General features: G+C 31.0%; 1 protein-coding gene across 1 annotated transcript; it reads left to right on the top strand.

The window, feature by feature from the left end:
* Positions 1-2,938: 2,938 nt before the first annotated feature.
* LOC108987942 (F-box protein At5g39250-like) lies at positions 2,939-5,171 on the top strand. The gene is made up of 2 exons (XM_018961020.2): positions 2,939-3,009; positions 3,995-5,171. Exon 2 carries the CDS (start codon positions 4,098-4,100, stop codon positions 4,842-4,844), a length of 747 nt encoding a protein of 248 aa, XP_018816565.1. The 5' UTR covers positions 2,939-3,009; positions 3,995-4,097; the 3' UTR covers positions 4,845-5,171.
* Positions 5,172-14,414: the final 9,243 nt, after the last annotated feature.

The following is a 14,414-nucleotide window of genomic DNA, read 5'->3' on the forward strand; positions in this document are numbered from 1 at the left end:
GAAGAGCATTTGGAATGTGCTTCAACTTACAAAGAGACAATGTAAGATAAATAAATAAAAAATGAAAAAAGCCTGTCTGGAAGTGAAGAATGCAAGTGTTGCAACTTACATGAATAGAGAGATGTGATGTAACATCTTTATGTGGTTCCTCAGCACTCTCTTTGGTAGAGTTTCCAGTGTGTGAATCATGTGCTGGTTTATTCGCTTTATTCCTCTTGTTTTTCAGTCGGCAGAAACTGCCATAATCAACATGGGTCAGGGTCACTTACCCTTTTTGGTTGCAAGCCCTTGACCCACTTGTTTTGTCTAATGTAAACCATTTCTAGCATTTGGGTCCTGTACTTTATATTCTTTTCCCATTCTATTATTATATGTGTATCTGTTCAGTTTTTTGTTTGGTGTTGATTCGAGATTCTGAGGTTTAGGCTTCAATTTAGGCCATTCTCGCGTTTTATATTGAGTCATAATCAATAAACAAACCTGATTATTTAGAGAGATGAGCCGTCACTCCTTTACCAAACTTAGAAGTCAATCTAGGCTAAAAGAGAGAAAATAACTTTATTGTGAGAACAGTATTTCCATGGGAAGGAAAATATATTTTTTCTAAATACAAATTTTCAGGTATAAAAAGGTGGGAGCGAAGGATGATCTTTAAATTATTTCAGAATCAATAAGATCATAGAAAATAATAAAAATTTTATTTACAAGTCTGTTCATTGATATGTTAAATATACTGATGATATAAAAACATGCCAAATTAAGTAGCTTGAAAAATATTTATACTTTTATAAATTTTTAATGACTAATGTGATCTCACATTTAATATTATATTTGCACATAAGTAGCCAAACCTTGATATGAATAACGATTGAAAAATGTTAGTTGAATCGATAAAAGTTATCGATTTAATTTTTTATTTTTTTACTTAATAATTAAGGAAGTGAATATTAATTAATTCATATTTTTTTATTTTTTAAAAATGTTTAAAACATAATATTTGTTTGAGTCAAGCCTGAAGCCCAGGACAAAGGAAAGAGCAATCAAGTTGGGCCGGCCCATACAAACATCACTGTTAGTGACTTTTATATGTGAATATGTGTGTTTAAATAAAACGATAAAAATAAAAAATTACGTGTTAGTATGTTGATATGTGGTGTGGATCAGATGATAACTGATAAATATAATTTTTCATGTGTACATATACGTACGAGACAATCAATATAAATGACTCTCATAGTTGCATACTATAGATAGACACGCCCTTATGATTAAATATTTAAATGGACTATAGTCTAGACCTCCGTTACGATATTTTATAATTTTTTTTATTAAAATTTTTTACAAATTTGGACAAAAATAGACATAACTTATATATTTAAATTGTTCCTGAAAAGCATACTCTCTAAAGTGGAATTAATAAAGTCGAAAGGTTGAATTTATATCTCTCTAAATTAAAGAAAATAGGAATAAAAATGAGTGAGATAGACTTACATTTTTTTTGTTTAATTTGCCTTAATAATTTAGTTCTTATCCAAAGTATTGTGTTGTTCGAATTGTCTTGAGTAGTTGGGAATGTATCTCTCACAAGTCTAATTTCAATAGGAATAATTCCCCCATTAACGTGCATGTTTGATTTTAATTATAATTAGACACAAATTGATTTATATATTTTAAAGAATTTACAGATTTATTAGACGTGGGACATGTTTTATGCCAATTATATATATAGAAGGACAAAGTTTTAATCCAAATTGGATTGAATGAAACTTCCTTTAAGCTATTTAAAAAATGAGTTATTCTATTATTAAATTAAATGAGTAGAGTATATTATTCACATGATTTAAATAATAATATTTAATTTATAAAATTTAAAATTTATATTTTAAATTAAGTTATAATATGTAAGTATTTTATCTGATATACTTTATATACCAACTTGATAATATAATTTTTTTTTAAAAAAAAATTGACATGCGCTCGTTGAGCATAATGCATATGATAAGTACATACATTTTTAATAAACAGACACGTGTCAATTTTTAAGATGACATTTAATATATATATATATGGTATTTATAGAGATATAGGAGAGAAAACGAAACTTCCACCATATAAAATTAGAAATCATGTATCCCAGATCCAATTTCAATCAAAATGAACCCAATCCACATTCAGCAGCTACAGAAAGCCTACGACGGCAATTAAGGAAAACTACCTAAAGTAGCTACAGACGGCTTTTCCCTCTATATTACCAAATCTCTCCCGGCCCTCTCGCAGAGGCTCCAACGAACTCTCTTTACATCCTATTTTAGAGATCTTTATTGACTTGATCAAAATTAAAAAATATTAAAATTTAAATATTTTATATTAAAAATATTTTATATTAAATTGGATATTTCTCAAATAATTTAAATTTTTATTACAGTAGTTAATTGAAAATAAAGAATTATAATTAATTTATTAAATATTAAAATATTAATTTCTCACTCCAATCACTTGTAAGTATTTATGTAGGTGTAAATTTTTTATCTTTTATTTTTTATTTTTGATAAATGGTATAGATTTTTTATTGACATTGAAATAAGTATGTTGTTAGATATTTAGTTAATAAATAAGAAATTTATATAAAATTTTAAATAAATTTAATCTCAATTTTTAGTTATTATTAAATGACATTTGAAAATATGATTTTTTAATATTAATTTAATTAAAATATAATTATTATTAATATTAAATTAGTAGAATTATAAAATGTGATATAAAAAATTTATTAATTTAATAATATTTTATGATTATATAGAAAATGGATAACTAATTTAATATTAAGATTAAATTTAAATAGAATGAATAAATGTAAAAAAATATGATATTAATTAAATTTTAAAAATGCATGTGCCTAAGGTAATAAGGTGCAAACATCTCCTCTTAAGATCTCAAACTCATTTCTTTTCCGCTTCGTTCCCGGTTAGACGCTTTGTTGGTCAGCTTCCTCGCTCGTCGCGATCTAAGGTCTGATCCGCGCCCCTCTCTCTCTCTCTCTCTCTCTCTCTGTATATATATATATGTATGTATGTATGTATCATTGTATATGCATATCCATATATGTAATCCATATAGATATTCCAGATTTACGGATTGAGAAAGTTGTGTTTTTAAGTCTGCCATAAATTATATGGAATCGAGTTTGTGCATGTATATATTCGTAATTGAATTTCCATTTTTGTTGGAGAAATTTTGATTTTTTTAAAGATCATTTGATTCCTTTTCTTATTTGGTGATCCGATCATGGGGTTTGATTTATTTTGTGAATTATCATTATTTAGACTTCCAAATTAGCGAAGTAATGATGAATCAATTATTGGTTAACGATATTGATTTTTGTATTTGGACTCATGTAAAGAGTTTCTGTAATCATGGTGGCAACAACGAAAATATATTAATTTTCATTGCAAGTGGCTAGGGTTCTTCCATATAAGGTCTTTCCACTAAGCACGTTATTTTAGATCTTGCAACAAAGAATGTGGCATCTGAATTACTTGTTATGATCTTATGTGAAGTGTTGATTTCGGACCTCGGTTACAACAAATGACGGGGGTGAGTGTGATTGAAATGCTAAAACATAGACACTAAGGCCTTGGTTATTCTGTGCATATTCACTGTATATGCAGGCGATTTTGTATATTGGTGGGTTTGTTTGGGAGGATTACGGTCGGTAGACGAAGGTGCATATCTGTTGATAAGATCATTTGATTAGGCCAGCCTAGCAACATTGGACTCTTATAATTAATTTCTGCCGATCTTTCATGGACTTGCAGTCTAAATCCCTGAGAATGTTGAATACTTAATTGATTAAAGTACGGAGTTTTGTTACTGTGACATTTCCTTTTTTGTTTTGCATAATTTGTATATTGACGTGATTTTTCATTTATTTTGTAAATAGTTATTGAGAGCATATTTATGAGTGCTTCTAACATTAATCTTATTTCTTTCACAGGGAATATATCTTAAGCTATTGCTTTGAGGTCCTCCAAAATTTGTGAACGGTTGCAGGAGCAGATATTTTTTCCTACTTTTATTTGTTGTTTTGTGAACTGAAAATGACATATGAAGAGGCTTTGAAGGTTGTATTTCCCTTATTGGAGGGTGTAGACCTTGCCTCGTGCATGGCAGTATGTAAGCAGTGGAGAGACATGGCCCAAGATGATTACTTGTGGAAATGCCTATGTGCCAAGAGATGGCCTTCAATCTGCAAGCAGCCTAACCCCCCAACTTTAACGTACTACAAGCTGTATCAAACGTTTTGTAGACGCCAGCATCGTCGAACTCTTCTTCCCCCGAGGCTGTCCTTTGATGATTTGGAATTTTTTATTGACATTTGGATTGACGATAGGTTGATATTTTCGGAAGTAGTCCCAGGCCCTGTATTAAATTCTGGGATCAAGACCCTTCCACCAGGAATTTGTAACATGCTCAGATTTCACCTGGAAGGCCCCGAGTACAAGATGACACTTCCTGTTGAGCCAAGACTCACCGTTCCTCTAAGCCAGACTGTCAGTGTTTCGGTGCTTGTGGGGCGCAAGGATACCAAGAAGGTTGCTCGCATCATTAATAAGTCCATGTTTGACTACATAGATCGGACAGCCTATAGGGCCTTGGCATTTGACTATTTAGACTTCTCTCCTGTCCACCCCTTCATTTCAGGTATCCGGGCATGGATGTCTTTGCTTTTCATGGAACATGGAAATGAAGTTATTGATGTTTTTGGGATTGAAATGGATTTCTGTGATGCTGCGACTTCCAAGGAAGAGGTTCTATGGTTATTAGACATGCTTGATTGGAAGTGAATGAGTTGGACTGTCTGGCCAAGCAAAAGAAGAGCCAAACTGAGTTGGATGGAATATATATATATATATATATATATGTACGTATGCATCTTTATGGGTTCTTTACCATGTGGAAAGCCCAAGGATGATAGTGCAGGCTCTCAACCTCCAGCAAATACTTGGCTTGAGCGGTACTATTTCGTTTGTTCTCTTGCCTGTTCAATCTGTACATATTTTTTTCTATTTTGGCATTAATAAGTATGAAGTATGAACAATTAGTCCATAATGTCGACTTACGCATGGTTTCTCTGCCGGTCATGTCGTCGTATAATGTTGCATGAACATCAAACCAACTAGCACCTATTTATTCACCAATGGTGATTCTTCTACTCATGGCTATAACAAAAGAAGCAATGAACATGACACATGCGAACAACTATTGAGACCTAGCCATCACTACTGTGTGTGTGAAAGAAATTGACGACTGCAATATCTCTCTAATTAGTAACTTGAAGAAGATGGTACTTATATGCAGGAAAGCAGATATGTAAGGTAATTAACAAACTGGCACTGATTCACATTACAGATATAACTACGAGAATCGAGTAAAAAAAAAAAAATGAATTATGGAAAAACATGAGTTTATGAGACTAATCAACACATGAACACCAAAATTATCCCAATATTTCGAAAGTATACATCTGTAACATCTCCTTCCCTGGAGTTATGAATGTTACGTAACTAAAGCGCAGGTAAGAGACTTGCATAATTAAAAAAAAATGTTTAATCCAAAAGAAAACTTAAGTTAAACCATTGTCTAAAATATAGTCATATCCAAGTTTCCAAACCAACTAAATGAAAAGAAATCATAAATATGGTCTAAGGTTCATTAGTCTGCTCCTTCTAAACTTGGTCCGCCTACTTGTATTCCTCATTCTCCTCACCTGGGTGGTAAAAATATGAAATAAAATTAAAATGAGTCGAAGACTCAATAAGAACTCATCACAATGTAAACATAATAAATAAAAAAATTTCATAAAGTTTTCATGCTGAAAGAATAAAATTATTGTCATATCATGTTGATGTTCATGTTCATGTTATGCATAACTGTCTTAACTTATCTGAATTAATTGACTCAACTCACTAGCCCCACACTTAACCCTATGTGCAAGATTATGCACCAGCCCCACATCCCATTGCAGCAAGGGGAGCCGCTGAGTAGTATTTTGACATATTACGATGGACCACGCTTGAGTTTGTAGCTTGCACATCTACCCTAAATACTGAACTGAAATGTCATCTGATTAAATAATCTTATCTTATCTTATACTTGAAATTAAGATAACTTACTTGTCTTATGTGACGTGAGATGCATACCATTCATACTAATATAAATAACTATAAAATGCTGAACCTGAACATGATGCGAAAAATTAACATGATCATATGCTATGATGACTGATATGCTTACATAGATCATAATATGCATAGTACATAAAAAGAACGGCCGTTAAAGAACTAGCTTTAATAGTAATAGTCTAACTATATGTTAATCCTAATATGTGATCAAATTACTTACTTTGAAATGTTTATTCTAAATATTCTCTTCGTAACTCGTTACTTAAAAGAAATACTTTACATCATTAAGAATTTTAATAACCGTATCATGAAGCTCCATCTAATATTTGAACTCATACTATAGAAAATAATAATTTTAATAATTTTCTGTTACGTCTAAAACAAATACTATTCTTATTTTAAAACTATCTGCCTTACTATACTGACTGCCTTTTCGTAGGAACTTGATTAATGACAGATAAAAAAACAACTTGACCAACCAATGTCAGGGAAGAAAAAGTTACACGGCACTTGAGGTTTAATGGCACTTTCCGTAAATATAAATGATTGTGCATAAATTTGACTAATAGAGACAAATCTAAGAAAAAGACAAAGATGGAGTATTCTGGAACAAGGAAAAGAAAACGAAACAAAGATAAAGCTTATGGCACTAATGATATGAACCTGGTTCTCATCAACTAATGTAATTCATCATTTTAATTTTTATTATTTTTTTATTATTTTATAATATGATATTAAATGATAAAAGATTATTTATTATATATATATTTTTTAATCTATTATCAAATATCAAATTATAAAATAATACGAAGATGATGAAAAAATAATGTTAAATAGATTTTTTTCCTAAAATATATGGTTTGAAGTAGGGGTGGCAATATGTGACACGATCTGTTAATCCAATACGAACACGACATAATAAAAGCGGGTTAGGATTTAGTCTTAACGGGTTCGGGTCAAAACGAGTTGACCCATTAAGACACAATTGCTTAACGAGTCACTAACAGGTCAACCCGTTATGACTCATTATAACCCATTATGACCCGTTAAGAAAATTAAATTTACATTTATACTCTTAGACCTAAAGGGTAAGGAGGACGTTCCACTTCCTTCTTCAAGTTCTAAATTTGTTTAGATCTGTGTTTTTAATTTTTTATTATATTTGGAATTGTAATATTAATATATTTACATTGTATATTTTTTTTTATTATATTTGGGATGTAATTTTAATAATGAATATTATTACAAATTATGTGGATCATATTTGTTTGGATTGTAATTTTAGACTTGTAGTTAGTTTTTTATTTTTTATAGATATTATTTATATTTAAATATTTATATAAAATCAATTAAGTCAAACGGGTCGTGTCGTGTCGTATCGTGTATGTTCAACCCATTAATGTAAACGGGTTGAAACGGAATGGGTTGTGTCGTGTCGCATCGTGTCAATTTATTTCTTATTCATTAACGGGTCGTGTCGTGTTCGGGTTTAGAATTTTAACACGAAATCCTTAACGGGTCGTGTTCGTGTTGACCCATTAAGTATTTACCCCTTGTGGTGGTTGACGGTGGTAGAAATAAAATTTACAAAGTATTTGATTAATTACATAAGGGAGAGAAAGCAACAAAGATCATATAAATGCGACAGAAACTAAATAAATTGTAGAGCTCGGATGCTACATTGAAGGTTACCACGGCAACACTAAACTCAGCATATGGTGCCGAGGTTACAAGAAAGGAAAATTTTGTTTGATGCTATAAGATCGAGAATAGAGAATTAAGGAGATGGAGATCATTTGCTGCCATGCCGAAATCATTGAGAATATGAAATATAAATTGAAACGGAAACAGCAAAATCTGAAGGTCTAAAAGAAATAAACTAAAAATTAAAAATTAATTATAATAATAATACTAATAAAATAAAATAAAAAATTTAAAATCCTTAATTAAAATTGTGGCTGTTACAACATCTCATGAGCGGCTTCGATGAATATTGAGTACCATTTGGAACTTGCATGCATCTTTTGGCAAGTCATTTTTACAAGGAAAACAAATCGATTCAACTCATTTATTTGTCTTTTGGTGAATGGACTGCATGACTGGATAGCAGTACTCCTCTCCAATACGAGTATGCAGTATGCATGGTCAGTAAAAATAAACGCCCTGCAAAATTCAAAGAGAAATGCGGATGCTAATATGATTTTAAATGAATTGTGAATAATAGTAAAAAAATAATGAATAGTAATGAATTGTTTGTGAATAATAGTGAAGTAGTTTCAGATTATTTCACTTACCAAATACAGTCTAGTCACAAAGAGATCCAACAAAACTAAACCCGCAATCTAATATGGGTTGATATAATATGTTAAATTGTAAAACCTCTTTTATTATAAAGTAGATTTATCATTTCATATGAATTCAAATAAATTTATAAGTTTATTTTTATAAAATCTCTTTGAGACTATAGCTTTTCTTAAATCCAAATGCACTTAATAATTTGAAATATTATCAATCTTCCCTATTTCCATTGATGTGCTGAAAGGTACGTCTATATCTGTTGGTGATGCAGCTGGTTTGACTTGGTTAATTCGGAATACATGGCACTTGAGCTTTATACATATTTATAAATTTCATCACTGTAACTAAGATAATAAGATTGTTGTCTATAATTTTTTTTATTATATTACATTAATATCACACACTTTGTAGATAATTTGTCATGACTCATGGGACTGATCGTATGATCATGATCAGGATCAGTGGTATGAATTTTTTAGGCGATTCATTCATGTGAAATTCAACCGAATGTGGATGTTTTTTCTTGATCGTGTTTATCTCACACAATAATCACATAAAAAGACTTAACTTCTAGTTTTACAAGTTACTTAAATTTTTGTTATGTATCTTTTTATTAACATCCAGATGGATTTTGTTGCGGCCTGATAAATTCCAGTGACATCAACAAAAGAAGTGCTATAGCCTACATCCCTAAAAATATATCATAAAAGTAAACTCACATCAAATTATATCAATTTACATATTTGTTTTTAAGTGATCTATTTGTGACTAAAACATTTTCTTTTTTTGTGGCGCGTCTCGACTCTCATTCATTTTTCATCTATAATAATGTATTGACTCTTAAGTACTTAGGTCTCGTTTGGTTATGCAGTTTAAATAGGATGAGATGCGATGTTTTATTAAAAGTTAAATAAAATATTGTTAGAATATAATTTTTAATATTATTTTTATATTGAGATTTGAAAAAATTGAATTATTTTTATATTTTATATGAGAATTTTGAGAAATTATAATAATGAGATGAGATGATTTTATATACCCAACCCGTGCCTTCGGAAAAAAAAAAAAAAAGGTAATAAATCAGGGTACAAGGGTATGCAGCTGAGAAAGGCAGGAGAGTCATTGTCAAGTTGTTTGGTAGGGTTACTTTGGATTCAAACCCACCATTTCCACTCTGACATTATTCTTTTCTTTTCATTATTCCTCCAGTTCTTAGGTATTATTATCACCTATCAATAAGAAGGAAGAAGATTCATAATATCCTAATGAGAAATAATACTTATACTTATAGTTGTAAGTGTATAAGTACTGCATAATTATTTTAAAAAAAAAAAATAAATATGAAATTTATATAAAAAAAATTAATTTTTTAATTATAAAATATACTCTTTTTCAAAATAATTGTATGGAACTTACACATTTTACAATAATATCTAACATTACTCATTATTTTTCTTCGTCAAAAGTATTTTATTTTCCTCTCATTTTTTACCCCTTTTCACTACCTTCTTCACATTATTCGGCCCTAGTTATCAAAAACAGACTTTCACGGCCCAAAGCAATGGGCCCACAAGACGAAGCAAGGACGACGACTGGGACTGATTTTTATTTTTATTTCTACAAACCTGAAGCGGATTGGTTTTGTGAGTGCTGGGATGGGCTTTTTAACGGATATGCTTTCAAGCTTTAAGGGCTTAAATAATTTTGATCTCATTTTATTTTGTTGTTAAATATTATTAAAATATAAATATTTTTAAATTAATCATTATAATTTTTCTAATTGTCATAATAAAAAGTAAAAAATAATTCAATTTTTTTAATTTCAAAGTAAATATTATATTAAAAAATTATATTATAACAATATTTTTCTTTTTTATTTTTCTTTTTCAAAACCCAATAAATACTTAATTCAAACTATTTTATTATTATTCACAAATCATCTTATTGCTATTCACAAAATTATCATCTCATCTCATTTTTCAAGCATACCTAAACTAAACATGTCCGAAATCTCTATAATTATCTCACTAAATGATGAAGACATTTGATAATATTCTCTATATATTAACATAACATGATATAAGATTCTATTCTATTTATTGTCGCAAGTAATTATTATCTAACTTTGGAGTATTTATATAGTATGTTATGATATAGTGAAAGTATTATGCTATTCATATTTCACAAGTACGTAATAATTTTTGGAGTGAAATCAAATAAAAAGTTCTCTCGTCTCTCAATTTTAAAAAATTAAAGCTAATTAGATTAGATAATATAAAATATTAGATAATCTAGAAGATTTATTTAACTAGATAACATATATGCAAACGAAGTTGAAAAATATAAATTGTTGCTCAAACTTAAGGGGCTAAGTGGGGTAAGAGATACACAGTTAAAGTGAGATTTATAATATTTTATTATTGTTTTTATAAATTTTTTGAATAATATTAAATAAATAATAAATATAAAAAATTTATTTCATATGCATATTTCTTTTACTTTACTATCGAATTTTGAGAACTAAGTTCGGTATTGAAAGTTCTCAAAATGTATAGGGGAGTGAGATGAGAATTTATGATTTTAGATTAAAGTTTAAAATATTATTATTATTTTAAAATTTGAAAAATTTTAATTAAGATTTAATAAAATTGAATTGTTTATTATATTTTGTTTCATAGTTTGAAAAAATTGTAATGATGAGATGAAAATTGTTGACTCATCCCATGCCACAAACATGCCCAAACCATACATCTCTCAATAAAAAATTGTTATTTAAAATTTCATCTTTAAATTCCAACCAAAATAAAAAAATAAAAAATCAAACTAATTTTGATAAAAACTAAAATAAAAATATTATAAAAAATTATGTTTAAATAACTTCTCAAATCTTAAACTGCTAGAGGCAAGACTAAGATTGAAGTCATAACAACAAAGGGATCCTCTTTCCTTAAATTCAAATGGTATAAAGTCTGTGGAAACATGGCTAGCAAGGGAATAAATTTTGTGGAAACAAAGATCTCGGGCCCTATGGCTAGCTGAAGGTGACCAAAATATCAAATTCTTCCATGCTAAGGCTTCACAGAGAAAAAAGAAGAATAACATTGTCAAACTTATGGATGAAAATGGGAATTGGCATGAAGGGGAGCAGTGCAATAATCTCATTATTAATTACTTTACTTCCTTGTTTACCTCTACAGGGCCCTATAATACTGCTGCTGTTATAGACAGAATTGATATTAAGGTCACTGAATAAATGAATGAAGATCTTATTAAAGAATACTCTGCAGTGGAAGTATGTAGAGCCTTAAAAGAAATGCACCCTTGAAGGCCCCTGGTCCTGATGGTCTACCTCCTTTGTTCTTTCAAAAATTTTGGCCCCAAATTGATAACTCTATTACTGATGCTGTCCTCGTTGCTCTTAACTCTGGTGTTTTCCCCCAAGCACTGAACCATACTTTTATAACTATGGTTCCTAAGAAGAATAACCCCATTAAAGTTAATGATTACAGACCCATTAGCCTCTGTAATGTTATATACAAATTGATGTCAAAAGTTATTGCTAACAGAGTTAAGCAAATGTTGCATTCTGTGATTTCAGAAACCCAGTCTGCTTTTCTGCCTGGTAGACTAATAATAGATAATATTTTAGTGGCTTATGAGGTTATTCACTTTATAAAAAGGAAAAAGAGTGGAAAAAAAGGGTTTTCATGAGAAAGTGATCAAACTGATTATGAGATGTGTGCAAAGTGCTTCATTTTCCATACTTATTAATGGATCTCCAACAGGTCATATTATCCCTTCAAGGGGGTTGAGACAAGGAGATCCTATCTCTCCTTATTTGTTTCTGTTATGTACATAAGGCCTTATTGGATTATTGAAGCAAGCAGCAATTTCAAATACAATTTATGGAATTCAAGTTTGTAGAGGTGCCCCTAAACTGAATCACTTTCTATTTGCTGATGACAGTCTCATTTTTTGTGATGCTAGTGTGGAGACTAACCTCAAGTTGTTAAGGCTGCTGAAACTCTATGAGGAGGCCTCTAGTCAGTTCATCAACCAAGATAAATCAGCTATGGTTTTCAGTCAGAATATGAGTGATGTCCAGAAGAGAGCTATTATGGACTTATGGGGTACTACTCAGATCCAGCAATATGATAAGTATTTAGGATTGCCCTCTATTGTTGGTAGATCTAAACATGCTGTTTTTGCTGAGATTAAGCAAAAGGTTTGGTTAAAACTTCAAGGTTGGAAAGGTCACATGTTTTCTCAAGTGGGTAGGGAAGTACTTCTCAAAGCTGTGGCTCTTGCTATCCCTTCCTATGCAATGAGCTGTTTCAAACTCCCTTCTAAACTGTGTGCTGATATTGAAAGTATGATGGCTAAATATTGGTGGGGGCAAAGAAATTATGAAAGAAAGATTCATTGGGTGAGATGGCATAAGTTGTGTTGTCCTAAAGCTGTTGGGGGTCTAGGCTTCAAAGAATTGGAAAGTTTTAACATGGCATTGCTAGCTAAACAGGGGTGGAGGCTGCTGCAATATAAATAATCTCTATTCCATAAAATCTATAGTGCAATGTACTTTCCAAGTGGCAATCTGTTCGAGGCTCAACTTGGTAACTCTCTCTCTTATGCTTAGAGAGGAATATGGGAGGCTAAGAAGCTACTCTTAAGACGTAGAAGATGGAATGTAGGGAATGGAATAAGTATTCATATTCTTGATGATGTATAACTGCCAGGTTTTAGAGAATTAAGGAAGGAAATTATGGTGCACAATCCTTAACAGGTTTGGGTGGGCTGAGGAACTGGAAGGACATGTAGAATCTATGGTGGAACCTGCCTAAGGTTAGATCTCTATTCAATCCAAAAATTATTGAGACAATCCTCAAGCTACATCATAGTTACTCTGATGAAGATGATATGTGGGTATGGGAGCATGAAAGAAGTGGGTGTTTTAGTGTTAAAAGTGCATATAGGTTTTTTAAGTCACTTTCTGCAGAAAATGTGGGGAAAACATCCTATGGGGCTGCTACAAAGAAGTTCTGGAATGGCTTGTGGAAACTAAAAATCACTCACAAAGTCAAGCTCTTTGCTTGGAGAGCTTGTAAGAAAATACTTCATACGAAAGCTAATCTGCTAAGTAGAAGGATGGAAGTGAAAGGGGCTTGCTGTTTCTGTGATCATAGTCTTGAAGATTTAGCTAATTCATTATTCTTTTGTCCTTCCATTCATGAACATTGGGTGAGAAAGTTTCCTAACTTTCCACAATTCAATTAGTTTTCCTCTTTCATGGCCACTGTTATGCAAATTTCTACAGGAAAAACACAAGAGGACTTTGCTGATTTTATTTTGATGGCATGGAGTTTTTGGTTTAGGAGGAACAAAATGATCCATGAACTTGTTAATCTACCACCGATGCAAATTATGGATTTTGTTTTTTCAAAAAAGGGTATGCAGTCAGTTGGTTTGCAGATACAAGGTCCCTCCAAGTCTATGATTTATAGATGGTCCCCTCCTCTAACTAATTGGTTCAAGCTAAACTGTGATGTTGCTTTGTTCTTTAACCAAAATAAAACTGGTATCGGGGCTATTCTTAGAGATTCTCATAGATCTGTTTTGATGGCTCTTAGTAGAGGGGAAGAGGAATTTTTGGAACCAAAAATTGTAGAGGCTACAGCTGTGTTGAGGGGATTGCAATTCTGTCTAAACATTGGAATCCAAAAACTTGAGATTGAAAGTGATTGCAAACACTTGGTTGAGGAGGTCAACAATAAAGTAGTTTCTTATACATCTATAAGAACAATTATTATTGAAATTAGAAGACTAATGCAGAGCTTTGGGGATTGCAAGTTTCAGCATTGTGGTCGCCTATCAAATGCTTCAGCACATCATCTAGCTCAACAATCATGGAATAATTCTCAAATGCAACTTCGGTGG

This window comes from Juglans regia, chromosome 1, assembly GCF_001411555.2.
Source record: "Juglans regia cultivar Chandler chromosome 1, Walnut 2.0, whole genome shotgun sequence".
NCBI classification, from domain to species: domain Eukaryota; kingdom Viridiplantae; phylum Streptophyta; class Magnoliopsida; order Fagales; family Juglandaceae; genus Juglans; species Juglans regia.

Bases quoted from the DNA above. Each gene is read 5' to 3' on its own strand.
- LOC108987942 (XM_018961020.2), top strand. From the start codon at position 4,098: ATGACATATGAAGAGGCTTTGAAGGTTGTATTTCCCTTATTGGAGGGT.